The sequence below is a fragment of the Cucumis melo genome, chromosome 5 (assembly GCF_025177605.1).
Source record: "Cucumis melo cultivar AY chromosome 5, USDA_Cmelo_AY_1.0, whole genome shotgun sequence".
NCBI classification, from domain to species: Eukaryota; Viridiplantae; Streptophyta; class Magnoliopsida; order Cucurbitales; family Cucurbitaceae; genus Cucumis; species Cucumis melo.
The window spans coordinates 27309419-27335518 of record NC_066861.1 but is presented as its reverse complement, the minus strand read 5'-3'; the positions used below and the strand labels follow the sequence as shown (position 1 = coordinate 27335518).

The following is a 26100-nucleotide window of genomic DNA, read 5'->3' as shown; positions in this document are numbered from 1 at the left end:
CTACAATTAATAATTTAAAGAATAAAAAAAAATGTAGGATAAAATTAGGTGGCTACACCAACAACTCGCAGCCAATAGAATTCGACTGTTCTAGACAACAGAAACGCTTTGCGTTTTGTTTCAAAGAAACTTGCAAATTCCTTAATTTAAGAGACCGTAAGAATGTAAATTTTTGGAGAGAGGGTATACAAGAGAAGTGGAAACACGAGACAAAGTTTCTAAAAAAATTGCATCTGATATGTTGCATATTTCAAGATTCAATGTAATCACCTTGTTGTTGCCCCGTGCCCGAGACAAGGTGGAGCGGCCCACGTCCTCAAAATGGGTTAGTTTCAAAACAAATAGGAGTCGCCACCTATCTTTTTTACGGTGTGATGCCGAAATAAAGTAAACAATTTGAAAATAAAATCATAAAAAGAATGGTCTGCAAATGCGAAAACTAGAGTTGAGTTTGAGAGTCATTTGTGTATAAGGAATGTATTAGCACCTCACAACACCCGTTCAGAATACAGGGGCCGAATTTCAAATGTTGAATTAAAAATATTCTTTAATTTCTTTAAAAACTAATATCTTATTTTACCCCTCATTGTTCCAATTTGAAGCAATGATGTAGAAAACGTTCCATCAATTAGACTATGTTGAATAATATCTTCTCACCTCAAGAAAGTGAGGAATTAGTACAATTTCTCAAAATCTGTCTTAGGAATAGGCTTCTAATAAAGAGATTTTTTTAAAAACATTAATTAAAATATTTTTTTTATCAAATCTTGGACTCCCAGAGATGTGTCCCTTACCTCAAGAATTTTAGGAAATCACACTCCCAAATTTCCTAGATTCCGTCATATGATTTTGTTTAAGAAAAATGGTATAAGTAATTAAAAAAAGATTGATTAAGAAACCTTATGAAATTATAGATTAAATTTTGAACGTTTGAAAAACATGAAAAAATATAACTTTAAAAGAAAAAAAATCTAAATAATTTTAAAAAAAGTGTTTTGGGAAAGATTTTAAAACTTGGAGAATTTTAAATTAGAAGCATTTTAAAACTTGAAAAATTTAATTCTAAAGAGTTGAAAATTTTAAATATGAAATGAAATAAGACTTAATATGAAAATTAGATAAGTAGAAATAATAGTAAAGAAGCATCATAATAAATTATGCAAACACAAAATAACATATTGCGGTTTTAATAAAAATATATTGAAGATCGATCTCGAACTTCCAAATAATCGATTTCCTCACCCCAAGAATTCTAAGAAATTGGATTTCCAAATTTCCTAGATTCAATTGTCGGATTTTTTTTAAAGAAAAATAATTTAAAGTGTTAACAAACTTAAAATTTACTAGCAATAACATATTAAATTGACCACAAAAGAGGGAAAAATATTAAATAACATATAAAAGACAAGAACATATTAAAGAAGCAATAATCAATATGAGAAAAATATTAAAGAAGCAATCATCAAGATGAGAAAATACTAATGAAGCAATAATAAATGCTATAAAAAGAAAAAAGAATTAAATAAATAAAAATGCTAATTATATATAAAAAAATTGTAAAGAAACAATATATAAAAAATAAAGCTTAAGAATAAATTAATAAAGGAAAGACATAATTATAAATAAAAAATAGATAACAAGAAGGTATGAAGAAATATGTAATAAATAAATAAATAAACGATAAAAGAAAAGCTCACAAGATAATAAATAAACAATTATAAGAGAAATAAGAACAATAATAATAAGCAACTATTTAATCATTTAGTCTTTTTTTTTTCTTTTTTTTTTTCTCTTTTTTTACATTTTTTTATGGAAGATTGAGAAAAGATAAATAAAATAGTTACAATAGTACGAATAATGAAAAATAAAGAACTTTGAAGGAAAATAAACATAATAATAAAAAGAAGAATATGAAAAAGAAAAGAAAGAAATGTTGAAATCTCAACACACTAAACTCACTTGTTGTTGAGATGTGGATCATTTAGACCAAAACTCTACCATACACCTCCAACTAAGTTAAAGTTTTTTGTGTGCTGGATTCTTGGCATTGTAGAGAGAATGATGAAGATTTAGGGGTTGCTAGAAGAGAAGATAAAATGGATGTTGTATATTTTTTCTTTTTTTTTTTTAAAGAAGGTATGAAGGTTAAAAGAAGTAGGGGTATGGAAGTTAGAGATTTAGATGACGTAGAGAGCATATGAAGGTTGTAAAAATTTCTAGGTTTTTTGTGTGGCCTTTTCTTTTTGTTGTGTTGTGTCTCATTGATGAAAAAGAAGAATTATTTAAAGCCAAAAATGCTTTTTCAAATGGCTAAAAATTCAAAATGACTAGTTTTTTTTTAATTTGAAAATAATACCAACTTTCACATTCATATCAAAATGGCATAGAGTCTTTAATAACCAAAATCAAATTCAAAAAAGTTACCATCAACAAACTACCTACAAAACTTAAAAAGTTAAAAAGTAGTTAAATAAAAAAGGGAGTTAATCACAAAATTAAAAATAAACCAAATTATGACAAAAAAATTAACTAACAATTAAATTAATTTTAGATAATATGTCGAATAAAATTCGATGGCTGCACTTGGAACATAAACTTTGACCTTTGGGGAACATGTCAAGTCTAAAACTTTTGACAAATAGCTTAGGAGTAGGAAGTGCATGTCAAGTCCCATGAACAATAATTTTGCATTTACTTTGTAAATGGCTTTGGAGGTACATCATTGAGAAGCAATCCCTATGGAGAATACTTATCTTTGTTAAATACAATCAAGAGTTTCTTGGTAAGTTTCTATTAAGCAAATATAGTAGCTCAAAAGCACCTTGGAGATCCATTATTAATTAAAGGTGTTGATTGGTTCTTGCCTCATTATTCTTGGAAAATCAATAATGGGGAATCTATCTCTTTTTGGAATGGGGCTTGGAACGAAAAATCTCCCCTCTCTGCATATGCCCATAGGCTTTTTGCTATTTCTAATCTCCAACTGGACAATGTAAATGACATATGGAATCAGACACAATCTGATTGGGATTTCCAACCCAAAAGGCCCCTTAGAAGCTTCGAAGAATACATGTGGAATACGATTAAACTGGAGCTCTCTGCACCAAAGCAAAGCCAAGGACTTGATATGCCTATTTCGAAACTTAATTAAAATGGTCAGTTTGATATTGCATCCATCAAAGAGGTTCTTCTGATTGACAAAAGTGATATTTCTGGCATCAATTCTATCAATTTCTAGAACCTTTGGAAATCTAGTATTCCTAAAAAATGTAAGTTCATGAATGTATTCACACTACTGATAATCTTCAAAAAAAGGCTTCCATGCTGGAATCTCAACCCAAGTTGGTGCTCTCTGTGCAAAAGACACTCGGAATATCTAGACCACCTCTCCATATTCTCTCATGATCTTTTTTTTTTTTTTTTGAAACGATACTAGTGAAGGGGGTTAGAGAAGAGCTACCCTATCATAAATTTTATTACCAAAAAAGGAAGTACAAAGTGTTTTCCTTTTACATAGATAGATTACAGAAAGCATTTATGTTTAATGCAATTGAGGCTTGACTATAGTTTTTGAAAATTTTGTTTTTTGAGGACTAGCTTTCAGTGAGGGAGCAAATATCTTCCCATGTGTTCTGGTAGGTTGAATCTTTCTCTGTGAAGATAAGTTTGTTTCTCCCTACCCATATTGTCCATAAGGTAACTATGGCCGCATTGAAACTGATGATGTTCTTTGCACTACTGCCTGTTAACCTGCATAAGCTCAGACAGAGGTCTTTTACATTTGTATTAGTCACAGGAATGCCCGTTTCAGAACTCCATAGTTGCCAAAGCTTGTGGGCTTTAGGACAGTGTATGAATAAATGATTCATGTCTTCATTTGAGGATCGGCAGGAGATGCACCAGTTTGGGTTGAGGAACATGTTTGGGTCTTATGTGCTATGTACAAATATTCTCTCATGATCTTTGAAAGAAGGTTTCTGATATTTTGAATTGGGTCTCATGTGCTATATACAAATGTTGCTTCTCTTTGCAAAGATCTTTGCAATCAGACAGCAGAAAAAAGATCATTACTTTTAATACCATGACTGTTACTTTATGGGTCATTTGGTTGGAATGCAACAATAGGATTTTTAAGGGCTTGGAGCGCAATGCTATTGTCTTATGGGATGACATACAAGCTCTTACAGGATTTTGGACTAGGTAGATCAAAGCACTTTTCAAATTATAGTCCTAGCTCTATTGCTTTGAACATAAATGCTTTTGTATAACTCTCTATTCGACTTATCTCTAGCCCTTTTTCTCCTACTTTCTGTATTTCTTTTTCATATATTCATGCATTATATTGGATAGTATGTGATTGGTTTCTTGACAATATGCACTATATTGATACTATGTGATTGTTTCTTGGCAATATGCACTAGATTGAATACTATGTAGTTGTTTCTTGACATTATGCATTATATTGGGTACTATGTATTTACAGTGTCCTTTGCAAGTTGGAGTAGTTGAATGTGGGTACTATGTGATAAGATACATGAGAGATATAATCACAAATGGGAGCATAGTAGTCACAAATTCGGTATGTTATGTTTAAATGATTGTTTGAATTATTTTATATAATTCAAGTAATCAAAGTATTAACTTCAATATTTTGGGTTTCATATCAGATTGATACAAGGACCTCAGCCAACTCGAGTTGGATGAAGTACAAATGGAGCTTGCTGAATTTTAGGGTGGCCACATGTGATTAATTATGGTGGTAGCTAAGGTTTTTTTGTGTTAGATAGACAAATTTTGTTGATACTGGATATAGGGGAACTAGTTTGTTGTTATTTTGTTGATACTGAGTATAGGTAAACTAGTTTTGTTGATAGTGGATATAGGTGAACTAGTTTTGATATGGTACACCTTTAGGCTACAAATATATTTTGTTTATATCGTATTGATGAAAAGTTTAGGCTATTGTTAGAAGTTTGGACTGCACATATATATGTTGTAATTAAGTATGTAATCACCTACTTATATATGTGGTTCATTGTTATATATATGGAATTTCTTTGATGTAAAGTTTGAGTTAATTTTAATTGTTCAATTAATATGTATTTTAATATTATTGAACTTCAAAACAGGTGCATGATAAAACTTGACATGACGTGTAAAAAATGTCAACAAACATTATATACTTGATACTTATGAACTGTCAAGTATAATTTAACTTGACGCGTAAATACTGTCAAAATAAAGCCTCTTATTCTTGACACTGGATTAGTTGACGCGTAAAAACTATCAAGTATAATTATATACTTAACGTTTTTTACCTGTCAAATATAATTATACTTGACACTTAAAAACTGTCAAGTAAACATCACTTATTCTTGACACTAGATTACTTGACACATTGAAAAGCGTCAAATAAACCAATACTTGACAGGTAAAAAGCGTCAAATAAACCTAGTAGTTGGTGCACCCAAACCCTAGTATCTTTTCCAAAAGAAAAAAAAAAAAAAACTTTTGACAAATGAAACTTACTTGATTGAAAGAGCAATCAGGCTTTAGCAATTACATAGGTTAAGATTTTCAAGCTCAATAAGATATCCAATTGATGAAGGCAACCATACCACATTCAGATTCTATCACCCTTAAAAGATTTCATGTTTTCATAAAATTCTGGAAGATGTTTATCAAGCTTATAACAGCCAGAGAACAGAACAAATGACATGACGACATATAACATTGATATGAACCAACTAAGAATGTCCACTTCAAACTTAAGAGATCAATTCCCGTCAATATGCAACTCTATATATACAGTCTACTCAAAACATGCAGAGGACAAGGAAAGTAAAATAAATTGGGTGAACAATAATACTGGCTATTATTAATGCAACCACAGCTTTGCCTTTTTCCTTCACATACTTAATAGAGTCAAAGATACATGCTTTGTAAATTAAATCCATAGAAAATCACAAAAGTTTGTCTACAATTCCCTACATCAGGATTGATCATCATTTTCCTCATAAATGAGATGAACACCACAGTATTTTATAAATACCACAGCTTTTCTGCTAATAATCTCAAACAATACTTTAAAACCAATCCCAACATCAATCTCCCTTTCATCAGTGTGATTACATTTTTCATCCATTTGGGTGAAAGTTTCAACACCAAATACAACCAACCACATATGTGCACATAATGATGCATAATGAAAGAACCTCTCACAATGACTCCGCGTCGAACCATTGGCGCTGAGGCTCACTCTAATCTTAACTGGAAAGTGATCATCGTAGGATGTTGTTTGATGTCCATTCCCTTCAATGAAAATAAAAGGAGCTAAGGCCTTCAGTTTCCTAATTTCATCATCGGACATACAAAATGTTATTGAGTTGTTCATGTTTGCTTTCTTGTAACTGTACCATTCTGGAATATCCCAATTTGCTAATACGAACTCCCTGTAGCCAAACTGAACTTCATCCTCGTAATCCTAATACACAAGAATAGATTTAGTACGTGAGAAAAATATTTATCAACAATGTATAACTTCATCCCCATTTTATAAGGATTTCATTTCCAATTTGTTGTTTTCCAGAAGGGATATATGTGTCCTAATTCTTTTAGTAAAGAAATTAACACAATGGAATTCATAGACAAATTTTAAAAACTTCTAACAAGTTTTTCAAAACTACTTTTCCTTTTAAATTTTCAAAACTTGAATTCACTACTACAGAAATTAGATTACTTGACATTAATACAGTGTGATCAAGTAAGCTTATACTTGACGTTTTAAAAAGGGTCAAGTAATCAACTATTAAGTATAGTTACATTACTTGACACTAAAAACCCGTCTAGTATTCTATTTCTTAACATCATTTCCGTGTCAAGTAAGATATCACACTTAATGCTTTTTACAGATCAAGTAAGGTCGTATACTTGATGCCTTTTTATGTGTCAAGTAAGATGTCATTGTATTTGACACTTTTTCCACGTCAAGTAAGATAATATAATTGACACTATTTATCCGTCAAGTAAGATAATACAGCTGATACTATTTATACATCAAGTAAAATTGTATGGTTGACACTATTTATCCGTCTAGTATGATAGTATACTTGACATGTATTTAAGATAGTGTATATTGTTTATTAATATATTAAATATATAAAATTTTCCATTTGAAGTAACTCGCAATCGAATATGTTAAGACTAACTAAGAACTCAAAATTAAGCATACAGCAAGGTAGACTTGAAAACTTGTTTCCAGACAAATGTATTGCATTAACCGAGTTGGATAGTATGTAAATTGGGAAGTAATACCTGCGAAGAAAATAATGAAAACGACAACGAAACATGGACGTGGACATGAAATTCTAGTAAAACTAGAGCGCTGCATTATACTGCAACACTCAAGATTAGGTAAGCAATGAAGCAGAAGACTTGTGAGATTTCTCCCTAAAATTATGATCAACTTCCGAAGACCAGTAAGACTCACAATGGATAAAGGTAGCTCCTTTATGTTGGTCTCTACTAAACAAATGGTTGTGAGATGTACACACGATTTCATTTCTTCACCAATATGAGGAAATTAAACTCTTCAAGTCTTACACAACGAGACAGTTCTAATTTTTCAAGGGACTTCAAAGTGAAGTGGCTTGGAAGTTGCTCGACATCCCCTAAGATTCAAATAAAAAAGCTTATCGAGATCCATCCTTTCAAGACTTAGCGCAATAGAAAATTCAGGAATTTCTGTCAAAAACTTGGAGCCACGAAGACAAATTTGTTTCAATGATATTCAATTCTGTAATGCATTTTAAAACAAGCCACAAAACTAAAAAAATAGTTTTTGAAAATTTATTTTAATTATCTTTAAAATTTATCAAAGAATTCAAGAATTGTATTGAAGAATAATGTAAACGGTCATGTTATAAAATAGGAAGGAATTAGACTTAATTTTTAAAAATAAATAAAAAAGAAAAAAAACGAAATGGTTACCAAAGAGTTCATATTTTGTAGACTTCTTTATAATACAATGAAGATGTCAGTTCACTCCAAAGATCAATATCAAAGTCTATAAATGTCAATGAAATATGCCCGATGTATTGATGAAATTTTAATATATTGCATATTTGGGGATGTACCAATGAAATCAACCTTTGGTTTAAAAGGGAAGGAACAGAGAAAGAGAAGGGAAGAAAAGGGTAAAAAGATGATTCACAAGTGAAAGTCAACAATGACTTTTGTAAATTGGGACTAAGCCAATATTAATATTAATGATAATGAACTCCATTGGTCTAAAGTCGATGGACTCTCATTTTCATATTTTGGCAATAAAAATGTTAAATGAAGAGTTATGGCAATCATGTAAACAATAAACTAAGAGAAGAACCAATAGAATTTGGTGACCTAATACGGTGATATGTCATCTCTGTGGCAGTGTGTCTAAAAAATATAAATTCTCTAATATGAAAAAGGTAAGCGTTTACAATATTGTACTTAAAGTAATGACAATTGTAGTGACACACATAAAGTCTAACTTATTCGATCAACCAGACTCCTCTTAGATGTGGGACTCCTTCTCAATAGAACAAAGGCTACCCTTGAGTATGTGGATATTACTGAAGAATTACATAGGCTCCCCCAAGCATGATACCCATTTCACCACGGCATTATCTTTCCTGCTTCAAGTAAAACCTTTTCACTTGATACACTTAGGCTCCCACTGAGTTTTAGAATAATTTCTCATCAATGTTACCTTAGAAATCCATAGGAATGAAAATCTCTTCTCAACGACAGTGTCCTATACTCCCCATAAGGACAACTTTTCTCAAGAGTAATTCAACAACCTCATGAACTTATATGTTGAGAACTGAGTATGCTTCATTAACTTTTGCATCACTGAGAGGTTTGTTCTTCTATCACAAAATACAATAATACTTCTCTTACAACACACATGCGGCAACCCTAGCAAGATCACTTTTGGCCCTTAAATAGCACAGCAGAAAAACGGAAAATATCCCTATTCAAATTCGACAAAGCATAATGTGAAGTGAACATCTTGAAAGCAGAAAATAATCACTTGACGTAGATGTTCTTCTCAAAAGAACCATGCATACTAAAAACTTTACAACCTTGTCATAATATAGGATCTGTTTGGAATGACCTTTCCATGTACTTCCAACGAGGCTCTTCTCTGATATCATCTTCTTTTATATCATCCATCCTCAAAAATCTTGAACGGAACCTATTACCAGTCCCACAAGCCACATCATTTAGGTCTCCATATCGATCGCGATCGTCAAAAATTCTAAGATATTTTTGGGAAGACAATCTATCACTTGAGATCGGACTGTCTACCATTTCCCAAGAAAGTCCATTTCCATCTCCACGAAGAAAGGCAGTAGAATGATTCAAAACTTTTTTTGCAGAGAAAAGATTCTGACTTCTTTCGTATTTGTTACATATAGAGTTTGCAAGTATTGTCTCTGCCATGCCTTCCATACCACGTATCCTTGTAACACCTTGAGAAGTTACATGTAAGGGAAAATTCATATGTCGTTGCATTTTGGAATCGTTCCAAACTGGAAAATTTTCTGCATGCAAAATTGCATTGCAATCTGATTTGGCAGATACTTCTTGAGCAAAGGATTTTACAACATCCCTGTGCCATAGTGAACATTATCATACACAAGAAACACCACAATTTACTAAAAACAATATTCAACTGATTACAACCAAAATAATGTGCAATAAGTTTCAGATAATAATAACAACAAAACCAAAACCAAATTAAAACAAATAATATCAAGTAATTTTGTAAACTAACAACTGCTCTGTTTGAATTGGTTAAGAGTAAGAACCTTAAACCTTTTTCAAGAAACAATTATGGATATGCTAATCGAAATAGATTTTTAAATAAACTGTGTTAAAGAAAAGTTTAGATGAATCATATCTTCAAATAGACAAAATAATGTTCTTGCAAAAATTTTCTAAAACAGGACAACTCATCAAGCCTTGTTATCAATAATCTCACTCACCGGCTCGGTAATTTGTCCGGTTGATCAAAAACTGTATAAATTACCCCTGGCCCCTTGACATCGTTTTGAATTCCATGGACCTCTTCAGTGAGATGGACACCACAGCATTTTATAGTGACGGTGACCTCAGAACATTTCACAACCTCAAACCAGACTGTGACATGATTCCACTCATTCATCTCCAAGGAAGTGCTAAATGTTGGAGAAGAAGTTGTTACTAACCATGTATATTCAGATGTTGATGATGGAAATTTTCTCATAAAACAACTTTGGAGTCTGTAGCCAATGAATATTTTACATGAAACTAAGGCCATTCCTCGATGTGAATCTCCAACCACTTGGAAAGTAGCATATGTAGCCAGAGTTCGTTCCATATTGAGATCGTGTCGAAAGCTAACCCTTACTGAAGTTGATATTGACTGATACTTGAACCATTCTGGAATCCCAGTATTCATTAGAACAAACTCCCTTGTAAAGTCACCGAGTGCAACGTCCTATGGCATACAAATTAATATGGACAGAATCTTAATGAGGGACAATAACATGATATGAACAAAGAAAATGGAAAGGGAAGTGATGAACCTGCTTGCTCGATATTATGTCCATGATGTTGTCTGGACTTCTACCCAACAATGAGCAACCAGTGGCATCCAATTTTTGTATACAATGAGGGAGGTTTGGAATTTCTTGAAGGAACTTGCAATTCCTTAATTGGAGATTCCACAAGGACATAAACTTATGAAGACATGAGGGTAGACTAGAGAATTTGTTTTCCGACAAAAGTATACTAGATAAGAAAGGGGCAACCTTACATAAAATTTCCAAAAAATCTACATTTGATATATTGCAACATCGAAGATCCAACAAGGTGAACTTGGAACATAAGCTTTCTTTTGGGACTAGTAAATGGGGAAATTCTGAACTCGATGAAGTTTCCATAATTTTTGAAAAAGAGCATACTGGATGGGTGGTTGGGTCCCATCTATGGGAAAACATTTGAAATCTAGAACACCCACCAAGGTAAAGATGCTTAAGGCTCTTTAACAAATAAATTGTACTAGGAAGGGAGATGAGATTTGTGCAACCGTTAAGGTTTAATAGCAAAAGCGCAGTAAGAAATCCAATTGATGAAGGTAGCTCCCTTATGGCAGTAGAATCCAAATGCAATGACATTAAGGATTTCATGTTTTCAGCAATTTTTGGAAACATTTCGAGTTTGCAGCAGCCAGAGAGTTCGAAATGTGTAAGAGACTTCAACTTGAGGTAGCTTGGAAGCTTTTCAAGGTTAGTGCATTGTCTAAGGTCCAAGGTAACAAGACTATTCAAAGATCCAATAGACTCATGAATCACTCTTAAATTTGTGCATTGTTCAAGATACAAGCTTTTAAGGTTTAATGCAGAAGAGAAGTCGGGAACTTCTTCAAGCTTTTTGCAGTGAGCAAGATTCAAATATTCAAGAGACTTTAATGTAAGGTAACTTGGAAGCTTTTCAAGGTTAGAGCATTTTCCAAGGTCCAAGGTAACAAGCTTACTCAGACATCCAATAGAATCATGAATCATTTTTAAATTTGTGCATTCTTTGAGATACAACTTTTCAAGGTTTGAAGCTGTAGAGAAGTCTGGAAGTTTCTCAAGTTTTTTGCAGTAAGAAAGCTTCAAAACTTTAAGAGACTTCAGCATGAGGTAGCTTGGAAGCTTTATAAGGTTTGAACAATGATCAAGGTCTAAAGTAAGAAGCTTACCAAGAGAAACAACTGACTTGGGAATTATTCTTAAATTTGTGCAGTTGTTAAGATATAATTCTTCAAGATTTGACGTTGCTGGGAAATCGGGAATCTTCTCTAATAAAGAAGAGTAACTAAGATCACCATGCTTCAACCTTTTACAATCCTAAAATACATGGAAAAGAAACAAAAAAAAAAAAAAAAAAAAAAAAAAGGAGTAAATATTGATCGGACATAATTAGACATTATTTCAAAATGAGAGAAAAAATATCAAAGTTATGGTTTAGAATAAACCACTGTTATTTACATAAGTAAACGAGTTAGTGATTAAAGCATATATATCGCATTAACAAATATTTTTCACATGAACATAACTCTCTTTATGTTTGCAAGCTGTTGTTTTTAACATAAAATATTTGCAAATCTTTAGAAACTAAGCTAGAGCTACCCATGAAAATTTCTAAGAAAATCAATGAAGAAGCTTCCAACTAAATACAGGTAGATATATAATTACCTTAAATCCTTTGCCCAAATTTTTGATGAAGCTATGACTTAAATCTAGTCCTACAAGATTTTTCTTAAGGAAGGACAATGGCAAAGAACGATGAGAAAAACCATGCCACTTAATCCACTTCAAGCTATCAGGTAGATACTCAACATTTGTCGAAAATTTTGCATTTCGAACGATAAGCAATCTCAGATTCTTCATGTTCCTAAAAGCTTGTGAATCCACGTCTAGCCTCGTGGGATTAGACAAGTCTAACTTTATGGCTTTAACTGCAATCGTTCCCTACAAAGACATCAATTTAGTAATTTAACATAATTGACAACTTAATTTGACAAACATCTTCCATCATGAAGTCTAGGAAATAAGTGAAAACTAAAGATACTTTGGGTAAGGGTTACTCACTGAATTATCAGCAAACACCTTCAAAACATCGTGTACCAACCACAACCTACTCCTTTTCCCGGGCTCAAAAGATTCACCATTAACTATTTTCTGGCCCATTTGTCGAATTAAATCATGCATTTGAACCTCTTCATTTTCAACCGTAATAAGCGAAAGATCTATGAGAACTATAATTCCAAAATCTAGGCTGAAATGGCACGTGTTTAACACACTTTTAACATAATTAACTTTCTCTCCCACAAACAAACAAGAAATATCAAGGAAGATCTCCTTTATTTTTTCTTCAAGCCCATCGAAACTAATTTGAATAATATGTTCAATGTCTTCGCTCAAAGAGTTCTCAAATTCATCTAATATAGTTTTCCATTTTGTTTGGTCTCGGGTACAAAGGAAAGAACCCAAAACAGCAAGAGCCAAAGGATGACCTTTACAATAACTTGTCGCACGTTCTGAAAGGTCTAAATAATTACTTGATGGATGACTTTTCTTAAAAGCATGCCAACTAAAAAGTTCAAGAGCATGGCCATGACTCAATTCCCGAATACCATACTTTTCATCAAATTCATGGCTAGAAAGTAAATGACTATTTCTTGTTGTCACAATGATTTTACTACCACGGCCAAACCAATCACGTCCACCAACCAATGCTTCCAATTGCTTGAGCTTATCCACATCATCAAGAACTATAAGGACTTTCTTTGAACGCAATCTACTCCTTATGATGTTAATTCCTTCATCAAGATTGTCAACCTTCAAATCAACCTTTAAAATCTCATAGAGTAGTTTTTCCTGTAGTTGAACGAGGCCATTGAATTGTTTTGAAGCTTCTCTAACATTTGATAGAAAACAGAAACCTTCAAATTGGTTAGCAATTTTATTGTACAAAGCTTTAGCCAAAGTTGTCTTACCAATGCCTCCAATGCCATATATCCCCATCATGTAAACGCCATCAAACACATCTCGTATCTGATGTGAGAGTAACTTCATATCTTCTAGTTGAGAATCAATTCCTACCGGATACTTAGCTACGTATAACTGCCCATTGGCACAATTTAATCTAGACAATACTTCTTTAACAAGATCTTGAATAAAATCAGCCTCCTTCCTGTTGTTAAGTACATCATATGTAAACAAATAAAACTTGATGAACATGAGAAAAAATAGTAGATAAAATTAAACTTCATCTTGAGAGTGAATCTTCTATGATTAACATCAGTCACTTGTATTGTTGAAATTATTTCAAGTAGGAATTTGTTAGTGTGCTTTGTCAACAAAATTAGAGGAATGGAAATGAAATATGGAAAAGAAAAGACAAAATGTCAATAAAAATATACCTAGTTCCTAGATCCCAACCAGAGAAGTTGGCAACAGTAGTTAAAGCATCCCTCCATATTTGAGTCTTCTCCATGAAATTAGCTTGATGTTTGGCCAATGCTTCTCCAAAGCAACCCGTTTGTTTTCGTACATCGGAAGGATCCACCTTGTAGAAAATTGGCAAAACAAGCTGGCCCTTGGATTTCTTACACTCAATTATTTTCACCAATTCATCCAAACACCATGAAGAAGATGCATAATTTTGAGAGAATATAACAATAGAAATCAAAGTTTCCTGTATAGCTTTGAAAAGGGTTTCAGAAATTTGCTCACCCCTTTTGAGCTTGTCGTCTATGAAGACATTGACACCCTTTTGACGCAAGGCCATGTCAAGATGACTAGTGAAATTAGAACGAGTATCATCTCCCTTGAAACTCAAAAACACATCATAACTCCACTTGAAACTCAAAGAAGTTGATGATTCCACTCCAACAATGGAAGAACCCATCAGAGATTTACACTAAGACTTCGAAATTTTGTCTATGGCTCCAACATTCAAGAATCTGACCATTTTATAGAGCAGTTGGGAGAAGAAAAGTGACATTTTGACCAGTTGCCAACTGCCGCACTCTTTTTTGGCCTACTAAACCCAATTTTTAAACACGTGTACGATATTTTCTTTGGATCATACTGAATAAACTAAAAAATAATTTCTTTTCGTGAATATTTGCGAACATCAACATTAATGTGAACTACTTTTAGACCATGCTAATAGATATTTTTCAAGATTACATTAAATAAATGTTTTTGGAGTTATTTGGAGTTCAAAGTTGAGTTAGGAAATCTAGGATAAATGTGTGCCAAGTTAGAAAGAGATAATTGATTAAAAGACTTTCCATAGTTCAAAATGAGTCTTGGCCTACTTTTTAAACTTAAGCTTTTTACCTCCGGCTTATACCATCTTCAAGTAATTTTACAAAATTACCGCACGTTTTTTCTTTCTTCCTCAACATTTTCTTTTCTTTTCTTTTCTTTTCTTCTTCTTTTTCTTCTCTCCCTCTCAACTTCTGGTTTTCTTTTCCAGCAGATCAGATTCTGCATAGGTGACCCAACTCCCTCCCTCGTTTCAGTTTGTGTTGTAGAAGGAGACAAAGTATTGGAGAATGAGATCGAGCAAGACCAAAAAGCAAGATTGAGTGAGAAAGGAGAGGGAGAGCAAGATCATGAGAAAACGGGAGAGAGGATAGCAAGACCGTGGGAAAATGGAAGTGGAAAAAGCAAGGCAAGAGGACAAGAGAGGAGCAAGAGAACAAGAGTCAAATCGAACCGAACTGAACCAAATATTTGTAGTTCGATTTGATCTTTTTAGGAAAAAAAAATGGTTCAGCTCATCTACCAAACCATGAATACCCTTTTTCAAAAAGATAAAATTGATCCATTAACTAAATTACAGAGAGGAAGGCCCAGTATCCATGTGATTGTAAAGTGATGTGTTCCATGAAATTTTAACTAGTGCTAATCAAAAGACAAAAGGAAGATAAATTGAACCATGCATTCAATGTGTGGTAGTCCCATTGAGACCAGCTGCCACTTCCAATAATCTCAAGTTTTTAGTTTGATAAAACCATATAAAAACAAAGGGAATTAAGAAATGAAAAACCACTTGAACCAAGTACCACTCAGCAGAGCCACTACAAAAGACAATTCTTACAACCACCACCAAAAAAAAAAAAAGTGTGGGAAATTCTATACAAAATCTAAATTTTATCTTCAGCTAGAGTTGTCTCGTTGCTAAATAGAAAACTCACCAAGCTTCCTCCTGTCCATCAAAAAGATTGAAGGATCAAACACAATCAAATAACTCTCACAAATTAAGTTGAAACAATCTGAAGACCAATCTGAACATTCAAAGATCATTTCAGTATTTGCATAGGAAAAATCAAACTTTAACTCGTGTCAACAGAAACATCCATAGGATCTTAAATAAATTTTTTCTTTCTTTATTTATGAAAAAACCGAGCTTTCATTGAGAAAAATGTAAGAACCTACAACAAAAACTATCCAAACAAGAAAAAAAAGACCTCGACAAACTACAAGAAGGAACTCCAAGACAATGCAACAAAATCAAATTAAGATCATAGTTACAAAAAGACCTAGTTATATTAAATGGAATTTCATTTCAGGCTCACAATTACAAAAAATTTAGTCTAGATTACAAAGATTTTAGCCTAGATTATAGTCCTAGATTTTATATGCTATCGAATACATGAGAGTTAAGTCTTAGGGAGTACTCACAAGCTAATGAAATGAAATTTATCAACAATTGATTATAACACTGTTAAAGATATGGCAGCAGAACGGAGTTTTATGCCATCTTCATCCCATTTGGACAATGGTGCAGTTGCTCCAGCAACAAACACCTATCACAAAGAAGCACAATGTCAAAATGAAAGCTTGGACGACAGTGTTGAAGGAGAAATTTCGACCAACATAATCGTCGAGCAGAACTCAGAATTCTAAAGTTATGTTTGGCATATTCAACATAAGACTTTGCTAACATGAACAGTTTAGCTTTGAATCAATTAATGTTTAAACAAATTCTACCATGTTATAACTCAGGTCTTAATCAGAGTAAGAAGTTTAGCTTGTATTTGTGTACTGTAAATTGTTTATCACAAACCTGTCCACTATTAACAGTTGCTACTAATGCAACATGTTGTTCGTTCTTCCCAAACTCGTAGAAGTAATAAGTTCTGCAGTTAAAGAAACAGAGGCAATGGAATGAAAATATGAAAGTTGATATAGCCAAAGAAGGCTAGAACAAAGTATTCACAGCTGCCTACTTTGATCAATATTATTATTTCATAACATTTTTTAAATTCTCAAGTGTCTAGGACAGGGCAGTTCACACATACTTCAACTAGACTATTCTCACATAGTATTTGTCTAACCTCCTAACATAACTCGATGCCAAGAAAACTTATAGAATACTAACTCTTAGGTAGACGGCTACCGTCTCTTGCATTCATTCAATCAAGCTTTTTATCATGTGCATTGGCTCTTACAGACCACAACGTCATCATCAAATTACAGAATTTATTTCATAATAAATTTGAGAAGTTTCTGCAATAAAAGATATATTCTATCATAGTCGTTCACATATCTTGGAGTTACGTATTAAAATGCAACATATACTTGGTGAACACATGACATGTAATATCTAAATGAACTAACTAAGAATATTATGATCTCAATCGAACATTTTTGTATATACAAACAGCACCCTCGTAGCATAGTTACCTGAAGCCTTCATCTTCCTTAATTTTAAACGTTCGGGCAGAAAATAAAGTTGAACCGCCTATCATTGTCAGAACACTAAAATCAGCTAGATGAGATGTGAATCTAAGGGAAGATGAGAAAATAGCAAAAGAACCAAATAATTAAAAACCAAAATGTCTAGAAAAAATCACAAAAAGTTACTTTGCATATTGAACCCAAAATATGAAATAGAAAGGAAATCTATACCTGGAACAAAGATTTTTGCAGCCTCCCTCAAGGAACCTATATCAGTTATGTCTTTCGCCTGTTTTTTGCAAGTAAGAATGGAAGCTCCTAAAACAGTTGTCCATAAAAAATAAGCATAACTAAACAAGCATGTACATAAGTTGGAACTAAGCGAAATCTTCTCATAAAAGTTTGTCATGAACAACTTCAAAAAACTCTTTTGAGATGCTCAGATTGAAGGAATTCTCTCGGACCTTTCCAAAACATTGCTAAACATTTTAAGACTGCATTTTGGGATTTTCTCTAGGTAGAGCTTCTTGATATGAAAGAGCCACCAAGCTTAGAAAGAGTTGCAAGATATAAAATGTTTAGTAAGATTAGGAAAAATAAGACACCAATCCCCTTTTGAATTACCAAAAGATTAGGAAAAAGAAGACAGGTATCAGAGAGCCAGTTAGATGCATTACAAAATGAATGTTGGGCATTTTGGTCATAAGACTTGAAAACTTCACAACCATCATTGTGCTACCTCTAGAAAGGTGATCTTAAGTTGATTCGTCGGACGAGTGACAACACTTAGAACTTCAGAGCTGCGTTGACCAACAAAGAAGAAAAAATAGAAGAAAATGAGGATATGAGAAAGTTCAAAAATAAATAAATAAATAAATTGAACTTTTTACAAAGCAACTTTAGTATACCTAGGTCAATTGACCTAACTCAAATTCTTCATCCTACCTAGAAGCAAAATACAAGTTAGAACAAACAATATGAACAAAAGGGAATATCATTACCCATCAGGAGACCCGAACCGTGCTGCAAAGGTTTTTGTTTTGGCCTTATCTCCATAAAGAGAGAGTCCAGCACTATAGTCCTACAAACTCCAAGCACATAACTTAGCAAGATGCAAATGATAAACTTTTTACAAGTACAAGAAAGGGCGGGCTCCAGAGAATAAAAGATAAAGAATAGCTACAAGAATACATAAACGAAAGGGTGGTGTTGAACCTACTTATTTCCTTCAAGCTAAATGTTCCACGAAAGAGAAACAAAAAAGTGAGTGCACACACACATTACGAGACTATCAAAGCCCTAAAGCTACAAACTTCTACTTGATATCATTGACACCAATAGCAACCAGTGTTCTAAAAACCCTACCGGGCAAACGCCTAGGCATCAGGCACAAGTATTGTGCCTCACCCTGAAAAGGTTTGCTCACAAGTAAGCCCCGCATTAGGCGCACACCTTTTGCACCTTGAAAAAACACTGATAGTAAATATTACTCTTTGAAAAGTTTTGGACCTTGCACTTCAGCCTCAACAAACTATTATGCTTTACTGCTCTAGAGCTCTAAAAAACACTGACAGCAACTAAGCATATGAATTACCTTGAACTATTCATATTGGTGTAAGTAAACATAACATAAGTAAACATAACATAAACACTAGGATTAAACAAACAGAAATAAGTTGACCAAGAAAGTAGAAAAGGCTAAGATAAACAGTGTTTCACTTCATACAGATCAAACATCAGGGGTACTTTTGTCTATACCTCAGGCTCCGTGAGGTCTTCAAACTGAGGAGGCACCCGAATGGAAAACCCATCGCCATAGAACTGAAACCAAGATTTGGTGTTTGCTATAGCAGGAAGGCCAGGTTTCGAAGTTGGAGAATTTTCAGAAGATTGAACAACTGGGCATTTTGGAAAGAAAGAAATTAGACAGAGTGAAGCTGTTTTGAGGATGAAATGCCTCTTGGATTGGGAATTCAAAGTAGAAGACGCCGGAAAGCAGACGGTGGTGGGCGGAGGGACGGCGGACGTGGGGTTTTGGTGAGGGTTTGGAGGGTGGTGGAGGCATAAAGAAAGAGGAATGGCCATAGGGAAATGAGGATAGCTTTCATATCCACAATGAAAGAAAAAAAGGAAACTTTACTTAGGATTGTTTTATTCAAATTATTCAAAAGCAAGAATGGATTTAAATTTCTGTATATGAAAATGTATTTTCTTCTTTAATTTTTTTTCATTCACATATTTGAAAAATAATTGTAATATTCGTATAGTTTTACCGGTAACATATGTTCGCTGATTAAATTTTCTTATACTATATAGTATATACAGTTTCCTATATAGTCTTTACTAATTGTGTTACATCCATGTGTTTCTAAAAATATAACGGATCTTTCTAGTGTGAACAAAAGAAATATGGTACTGTAACACAATTTTAATTTCAACGAATCTAACCACAACTTAATGAGTCAATTTTCTTTTTCACCTAGACCGCAAAATTTTGTTTTCAAAACTCATATATTTTTATACATTATTTTTAAAAAAGTTAAAGAGTAAGAAAGTTTATTTTTTAAGTACAAAGATATGTAGAAATGTCAGTTAGCTAAATTCTGGTTTGACAATAAGAAATTGTTTTTATCTTTATTATTGGTTGTAAAATAGGGTAATTTCAAATATATAAAAAAATATCACAATATATTTACCTGAATTACAAAATATCACTAAAGTCCAAAAATAACGTGTATACAATTTAGCCATTATATATAAATATTTTGTCAATTTTTTTGATTTTTGACTGTTTTCCTTAAAAGTATCCCTATATTTTTAAAAGTTACAATATTATCTTGAACTTTCATAATCTTTTCAAAAATATTATTGGAGTAGAAATTTTTTAATGATTTTATACGACATGACATGAATGGTAGTGACTTAGAAAACAAATTCAAATGAAGTTTGGTATGATTACGACACAATTTGTAAGTCATGATTTCTCCTTGAAATTATACTTTATTAATATTCCAAATGAATTTTCCAAATACCTGTGAAAATTGAGGAATAATGTTCAAACTTTTGAATTATAAGAATAATTTTGGGTATTAATTCATTATAATTTAGTCTTCTATATAAAAAAATATAGTATACATATATTAGGGGGAAAAGGAATGAAAAACAATTATCCATCATGTAAAATGCTCTTGAGGACCAAAATGACCTCAAAACATTTTCATGGCTCTCATATAAACACTATCCATACTCACAAGTGTACTTTGTCCCTACCAAACAAAATCCAAACCACTCAATTTCTCATGGAACCAACAGATCTTCACTCCCATTTTCCCTCTCCATTCCATGTCTCACAATATCTGAATCTCTTCTTCATCTTCCTATGGAAACCATTCTCTCTCCTCACTCTCTCTCTCCTCTTCTCAATCCTAAACCTTCCTCTTCCAAGAATCTTTCCCTCTATTCCACCCAACCCAGATCAAATCTTGTTTCTTTATCAAAACCCATTTCACTTTCTCTCAAAACACCTTCTCCTCCCAAGTCTCTCCGATCATCTCTCCCAGTTCCTTCGACTTGGTTCTCCCATCTCCAACATGGGTTGGCGGCTGTAGCGATTTCTTTGGCGCTTAACTTTTCCCCGTTGTTGGCTGGGCATAATGCTCTAGCGTCTGAATTTGATGTTCTCAATGATGGGCCGCCGAAGGAAACACATGTGGTGGACGATGCTGGAGTTCTTAGTCGGGTTACGAAGTCAGATTTGAAGAGGTTGTTGACGGATTTGGAGACGAGGAAGAATTTTCATATTGATTTTGTCACTGTTAGAAAGCTCACTGTAAGTTGTTTTCTTTTATCTCCCTTCAAATTCTAGAGAGAGAAACTGAATTCTTGTGGTTTGGAAAAGCTGTTGGGTTTTGAATGTTCATTTTACTCTGCTGTGATCCACTTTGTAGAACTATTCTTGAAGAGTATCCTTTACAGCGTAATAATTCTAATTTAGAGGAATTTGTTGATGAACTTGGTGGATGTTTATGAAATTTTGAAAATGTTTATAATATACATTATCAGAAAGTAGGCATCACTTTGTGATGGCTTGTTCAAAATGAAGGCCATCAGAAGGTCTTAGTTTGAGCTCTGAAAGAAACACTCGAATACTTAGTCAAAGTCCAAAAAGTAAAAAGCTATTTCTTTTAGTTTTCAAAACCTGACTATAGAAACTAGAAACTGGGTAACCAAAGATAGAAACTTATAGGTGGAATGTAGAATGTGTTTTATGAGCTTAGTAATAAAAACCAGACGATTATCAAATAAGGCCCTGAAACTCTTGGGTGGGAAAAGCTTCTCGGAATAGTGAACCTATGGTATTAAGTACACACACTAAGATATCAAATGAAAAGGGAGATGTACGAACTCTGATATGAATTAATAACCTGGTGGCTGTAGAGCAAAGCTGATGCATTTGAGTATGCTGATCAAGTTTTGGAGCGTTGGTATCCCACAGTGGAAGATGGAAACAACAAAGGCATAGTTGTTCTTGTCACCAGTCAGAAAGAAGGAGCCATTACTGGTGGCCCTGCCTTTATCCAAGCTGTTGGAGAAAATATTCTTGATGCCACAGTAACAGAGAATCTCCCAGGTAAACTAACTACCACTTATTTCAATCTTCACTCTCATCAACATTGAACAAAACTCCCCACCTAAAGCAGTTATTGCAATTTCCTCAGCCTTTTCAGCCAACAATTTCTACTACCTCTCTTTCTAAACTTAAATTGTAACTCATTCACATCTAGTAGATGCCTTAAGTCCACTTGTATCTTATCGTTGAACTTCAAATTGAGTGTATGTGTTTGATGTGACGATCTTGTATCCTATCATATGTCAATATCCTTCCCAACTAGTACTTGTGAATCATGCTAGTAGTTATTACTTTATTGTTCTTCAAACTGTAACTGACTAAGATTGTTACTTGTGTAACTGCAGTCTTAGCTACTGATGAAAAATATAACGAAGCCATATACAGCAGTGCAAAGCGGTTAGTGGCTGCCATTGATGGCCTTCCAGATCCAGGTGGTCCTTCATTTAAAGACAATAAGCGTGAATCGAACTTCAAAACAAGGGAAGAAACCGAGGAGAAACGAGGACAGTTTAGTCTTGTCGTTGGAGGTTTGTTAGTCATAGCCTTTGTTGTTCCTATGGCTCAATACTATGCTTATGTATCCAAGAAGTAACAGAAATGTGTAAGAGGCAGATCTTCCCATCTACTTTTTTCTCATTCAAATGTATAACATTGATGTTGTACAAAGAGGATCACTACAAGCTGATTTGCAAGAAACCTGTTATAAAACAAGAGTTTGAGTTATTTCTATAGCTCAGTATCATGTCCATTCCCTATCACCTTTAATTTCAAGAAGATTTTATCCACCCTAAAGTCAACTTTTCACATTTTCAAGACTAAGAGAGAAAGAGAGAGTGTACCTCTCTATGATGTTCCAATAATTGTTTAAAATCATTGTAATTTTTTTATTTAGCTACACAATATACAGTGTCTAAACGTAAGAGCATTGTTGGTCGTATCTTTATTTCAATTCCCTACATTTAGACATATTAGGATGGCAAAGATATCATGGAAATGAAAATTATTAAATCAAGCCTAGAACTTGAGCTTGAGAAGGAAAGGCATTTTGTCAGAGAAGGGTGGATCACAATATTTTCCACTAAGTATTTGTGATGACACATACTGATTTGCAACCTCTGTATAATGAATTCCATCCCAATTGATGTACTCCGAGCTATCATCGCATCCTTTTGCTGTGACCACTGTCCCGTTCAATATCTTAGTTTGCCCACAGACGATTCTGCTGTCGTAATTGAGTGGTGGACCTCCATAGCCACAGCAAGCCATAATAGGTTGTTCAAAACCTGCCAACAACCAATGCAAGATGTTGTTTCCTTACATGATTACAAATGAGGCCAAAATATGTACACAAAAACACTGTAAGATGCTAACCGTATCGTGAATAATTGGCAATGAGATTGGATTTTATTGTATAGATATCGACATATGTGACATTCGCATCTGTATATTGTTTTTGTAGTTTTTTGCAGAGAGCATGGAGCTGTAGATTGAAGAGCTTGGCAGCTTGGTTGTGCGAACTGACGCATCCAAGTTCATCAAGGTTTGATGGGTCAGTTCCAAATCTAGCTACATTTTGAGCCAAACATCCAAGAGGACCAGTGTTGTGAATCCAAAAATTCCTAGCCCCTTGTTTGTGCAATTTCTGAAATTTAGGCAACAATGGCTTCATAAGCATAAAACCATTTCAAATGGCCTAAACTTGGACTTTCTTCCTCACCCCATTCGCTCAAGTTATAATATTTCTGTCAAATGCATCCTTAAAATTTAAGGAAAAACACATAGTTCATTTCATTTCTGAGTTCTGTTTTTTCAAAAAGAAAAAAAAATTGACTTGCTATGATAAATGGTTATCACATTGTTTTTTTAGAAACCAACTTTACTTGATCTAAAAGAAAATAATAATAATAATAATAATAATAATAAAAGGTACCAAATTGATAGCAAAACAAAGAGATCTATAGTTGAAAGGACTTGAATTTTTTAATTTTAAATTTTTAGCCAAAATCAATTTATACCTCTACACTCTTGAACTAATAATTGCATCATTTTAAACCTTCAATTCTTATAAGTATCATTTACTCCTTCCCAATTTCATTCGATCACATTATAATTTAAGTCAATTAAATTCTTAAAGTTTCACAAGTCAAACAATTTGGACTCTTCTTTAAGATTATATTTGAAAATCATTCATGTAATAATTCTCAAACGTATGTAGATTTCTTCAAATGTCAGTTTTACAAAATGGATGATTCCAGTAAATGTCTAGACGATTAATCATAAATTTAGGTTTTTTCAAATGGAATATAATGAAGGATGTAAATAGATACGGTCTCAAAAATTCAAATTTTAAATTGAAACAGCTATTACTTTTAATTAAAATACATCCCTTCGAGTTTAGGGATGTATTTCCAAAACTTTTAAAGCTCTAATCACTAAACATCCCATCTCAAGCTAAACTATCATGAATCCAAACTAAACTATCATTGTGCCAAAATTCGGAAAGAAAGCATTGAATCAAACCTGAAGTCCAGTCTCAAACACAGCTAAAATGGTGGGTATTGAAGCAAGAATTTGATCCAAAGTTTTGGAGTAAAATGCGATAGCAAGATCATTCTGGCCAATATCAAACATGTAAAGCCCCTTCTCAAAGTAATCTTCGTCTGGTAGGTACTTATCAAGTTTCTTATCTAAAAGAAGAATGGTTAATGTCATTCTTCCTTCCTTGATCATTCAAAATCTTAAAGCTCGTGATAATTGATAATCATACCTTTGGATCGAAGCTCAAGAACTCTAGCTTTGAAATGAATGAACTGATTCACCTGAACCCCAAATGAAAAAGGGCTAAAAGATGTAGGAGTCGCCGGAAGAATGGTCGATGCCGCAGCCGCATAATTACACCCCTTGCGGAAATTTGGCGCGCCAATGGAATCAAGATATGGATTCAAATAAGGCATATCCATTGCATCCACTGCAGAAAATCTTAGTTACTATGCATCTACCAAAAATAAATCAGGAATCTTAATCACTGAAATCCTTAAATCATTTTGAAAGACACAAATTGAATTAAGATCAAAAGCTCTTTGTTAAGAATTTTTTGACTTAAGATACGAACATTTTTTTATGATCAGTCCCATTTGAATTTTCTTAAAATACAGCCCAATGCAGGAATTGTAAATTCGAGGACACTAAACTTATGCAATGGAGGTATCCTAACAGACCAATAGACTCGAACCTCGTTCCTTACATGATTCGATCAATTCTATTATACACTCACCGTATATTTTCATTGCTCAACGCTTTGAAAACATGAAAAATAAAAAATAATTAAGTAAAAAAATACACCCTTCTTATTTTGTATCAACTTAGTTCATGAACTCTGATAAGTAAGAATTTTGGTATTGTAATTTCAAATTTTATAACAATTTAGTCTATAATGTAAAAAGAAAAAAATCATCATATTTGATATCAATTTTTATTATTTTATGATGTAGACTTTGTATTTTAAAAGGTTATTGAGTCTAAATAATTTATTGATTTATTTATGGAAGAAATAAATATATATATATGCCACTCCTTCAATCTATGCAAAAAGGATTTAGTAATGTGTCCTCTAATAAAATTGAAAGAAAAAATATATATATATTAATTATCAAATAAAAAAAGTAATAATTTGATGACAGTTAATATCAAACAAAGAAAAACGGAATTGAAGAAGATTACAGAGGAAATCAAGGATGAGTCGGCCGTCGCAGTATCTTCCAGAAGGGTTTCCGAAGAAGAGGTGACCATAAGGAGGGCCGATGGTCTCAATCCCGGAACTAACAAGACAGCCAGTATCGGAATTGGAGTCTCCGAAGTTGAAAACGGCGGGGCGGTTGAAAGGGCTGGATCTGGCCATCGGAAGACCGAAAAAGAGGAGGAAGAAGAGGAAAACGGCGGAGGCCATGGAGGGTAGAACAGATGAGGATGGGGAAATGCCAGTGGCATAGGGAATGTAAGCATATATGGGAATGTGAGGGGGAGAAGAGAGGGTTGGTGATGGTGGTGGGTCAGTCAGTTCAGTAAGCAGAAAGAGGGAGGAAGAAGAAGAAGAAGAAGAAGAAGAAGAAGAAGAAGAAAGGAGGCAAAAGAGGTTTAGAGAGAAGTAGAAAAGGGTTTTGTGAAAGAGACTCATGTAGATTCTTATTTTGTTGGTTG

At 33.3% G+C, this 26100-nt stretch overlaps 4 protein-coding genes across 5 annotated transcripts; 1 reads left to right on the top strand and 3 right to left on the bottom strand.

The window, feature by feature from the left end:
- Positions 1-8433: 8433 nt before the first annotated feature.
- Positions 8434-16313, bottom strand: LOC103495402 (disease resistance protein RUN1-like). 2 transcript variants are annotated; one of them, XM_008456949.3, is made up of 7 exons: positions 16275-16313; positions 14000-15798; positions 12666-13770; positions 12270-12545; positions 10614-11921; positions 10032-10525; positions 8434-9655 (listed from the first exon to the last, which is right to left on the bottom strand). In XM_008456949.3, exons 2-7 carry the CDS (start codon positions 14485-14487, stop codon positions 9130-9132), a joined length of 4197 nt encoding a protein of 1398 aa, XP_008455171.2. In that variant the 5' UTR covers positions 14488-15798; positions 16275-16313; the 3' UTR covers positions 8434-9129. The 2 variants fall into 2 exon arrangements, with proteins under 2 accessions (XP_008455171.2, XP_050940698.1); XM_051084741.1 differs by lacking the exons at positions 14000-15798; positions 16275-16313 and having other exon boundaries at positions 12666-13454; positions 13574-13736.
- Positions 16121-19423, bottom strand: LOC103495336 (uncharacterized). Its single transcript, XM_008456853.3, has 7 exons — positions 19032-19423; positions 18275-18354; positions 18013-18073; positions 17505-17562; positions 17280-17337; positions 16660-16732; positions 16121-16399 (listed from the first exon to the last, which is right to left on the bottom strand). Exons 1-7 carry the CDS (start codon positions 19356-19358, stop codon positions 16307-16309), a joined length of 750 nt encoding a protein of 249 aa, XP_008455075.1. The 5' UTR covers positions 19359-19423; the 3' UTR covers positions 16121-16306.
- A 1128-nt stretch (positions 19424-20551) lies between these two features.
- On the top strand, positions 20552-22626 carry LOC103495349 (UPF0603 protein At1g54780, chloroplastic). The gene is made up of 3 exons (XM_008456874.3): positions 20552-21102; positions 21711-21903; positions 22248-22626. Exons 1-3 carry the CDS (start codon positions 20653-20655, stop codon positions 22493-22495), a joined length of 891 nt encoding a protein of 296 aa, XP_008455096.1. The 5' UTR covers positions 20552-20652; the 3' UTR covers positions 22496-22626.
- A 137-nt stretch (positions 22627-22763) lies between these two features.
- Positions 22764-26098, bottom strand: LOC103495359 (GDSL esterase/lipase At1g54790). The gene is made up of 5 exons (XM_008456886.3): positions 25624-26098; positions 24671-24871; positions 24424-24590; positions 23275-23545; positions 22764-23186 (listed from the first exon to the last, which is right to left on the bottom strand). Exons 1-5 carry the CDS (start codon positions 26075-26077, stop codon positions 22918-22920), a joined length of 1362 nt encoding a protein of 453 aa, XP_008455108.1. The 5' UTR covers positions 26078-26098; the 3' UTR covers positions 22764-22917.
- Between the last annotated feature and the right edge of the window lie 2 nt (positions 26099-26100).

Bases quoted from the DNA above. Each gene is read 5' to 3' on its own strand.
- LOC103495402 (XM_008456949.3), bottom strand. From the start codon at position 14,487: ATGGGTTCTTCCATTGTTGGAGTGGAATCATCAACTTCTTTGAGTTTC. The intron at 13,771-13,999 runs GTATATTTTTAT...ACTTAACAACAG, and splicing joins GGTTGGGATCTAGGAACTAG to GAAGGAGGCTGATTTTATTC. The intron at 11,922-12,269 runs GTAATTATATAT...CATGTATTTTAG, and splicing joins ATTTGGGCAAAGGATTTAAG to GATTGTAAAAGGTTGAAGCA.
- LOC103495349 (XM_008456874.3), top strand. From the start codon at position 20,653: ATGGAAACCATTCTCTCTCCTCACTCTCTCTCTCCTCTTCTCAATCCT. The intron at 21,103-21,710 runs GTAAGTTGTTTT...TGGTGGCTGTAG, and splicing joins TCACTGTTAGAAAGCTCACT to AGCAAAGCTGATGCATTTGA. The intron at 21,904-22,247 runs GTAAACTAACTA...GTGTAACTGCAG, and splicing joins AGTAACAGAGAATCTCCCAG to TCTTAGCTACTGATGAAAAA.
- LOC103495359 (XM_008456886.3), bottom strand. From the start codon at position 26,077: ATGAGTCTCTTTCACAAAACCCTTTTCTACTTCTCTCTAAACCTCTTT. The intron at 24,591-24,670 runs GTATGATTATCA...TTCTTCTTTTAG, and splicing joins TCTTGAGCTTCGATCCAAAG to ATAAGAAACTTGATAAGTAC. The intron at 23,546-24,423 runs GTTTGATTCAAT...CCTAAATTTCAG, and splicing joins TGTTTGAGACTGGACTTCAG to AAATTGCACAAACAAGGGGC.
- LOC103495336 (XM_008456853.3), bottom strand. From the start codon at position 19,358: ATGGCCATTCCTCTTTCTTTATGCCTCCACCACCCTCCAAACCCTCAC. The intron at 18,074-18,274 runs GTAATGATATTC...TGGTCAACGCAG, and splicing joins CGGTTCGGGTCTCCTGATGG to CTCTGAAGTTCTAAGTGTTG. The intron at 16,733-17,279 runs GTAACTATGCTA...CTTTAACTGCAG, and splicing joins AAGGAAGATGAAGGCTTCAG to AACTTATTACTTCTACGAGT.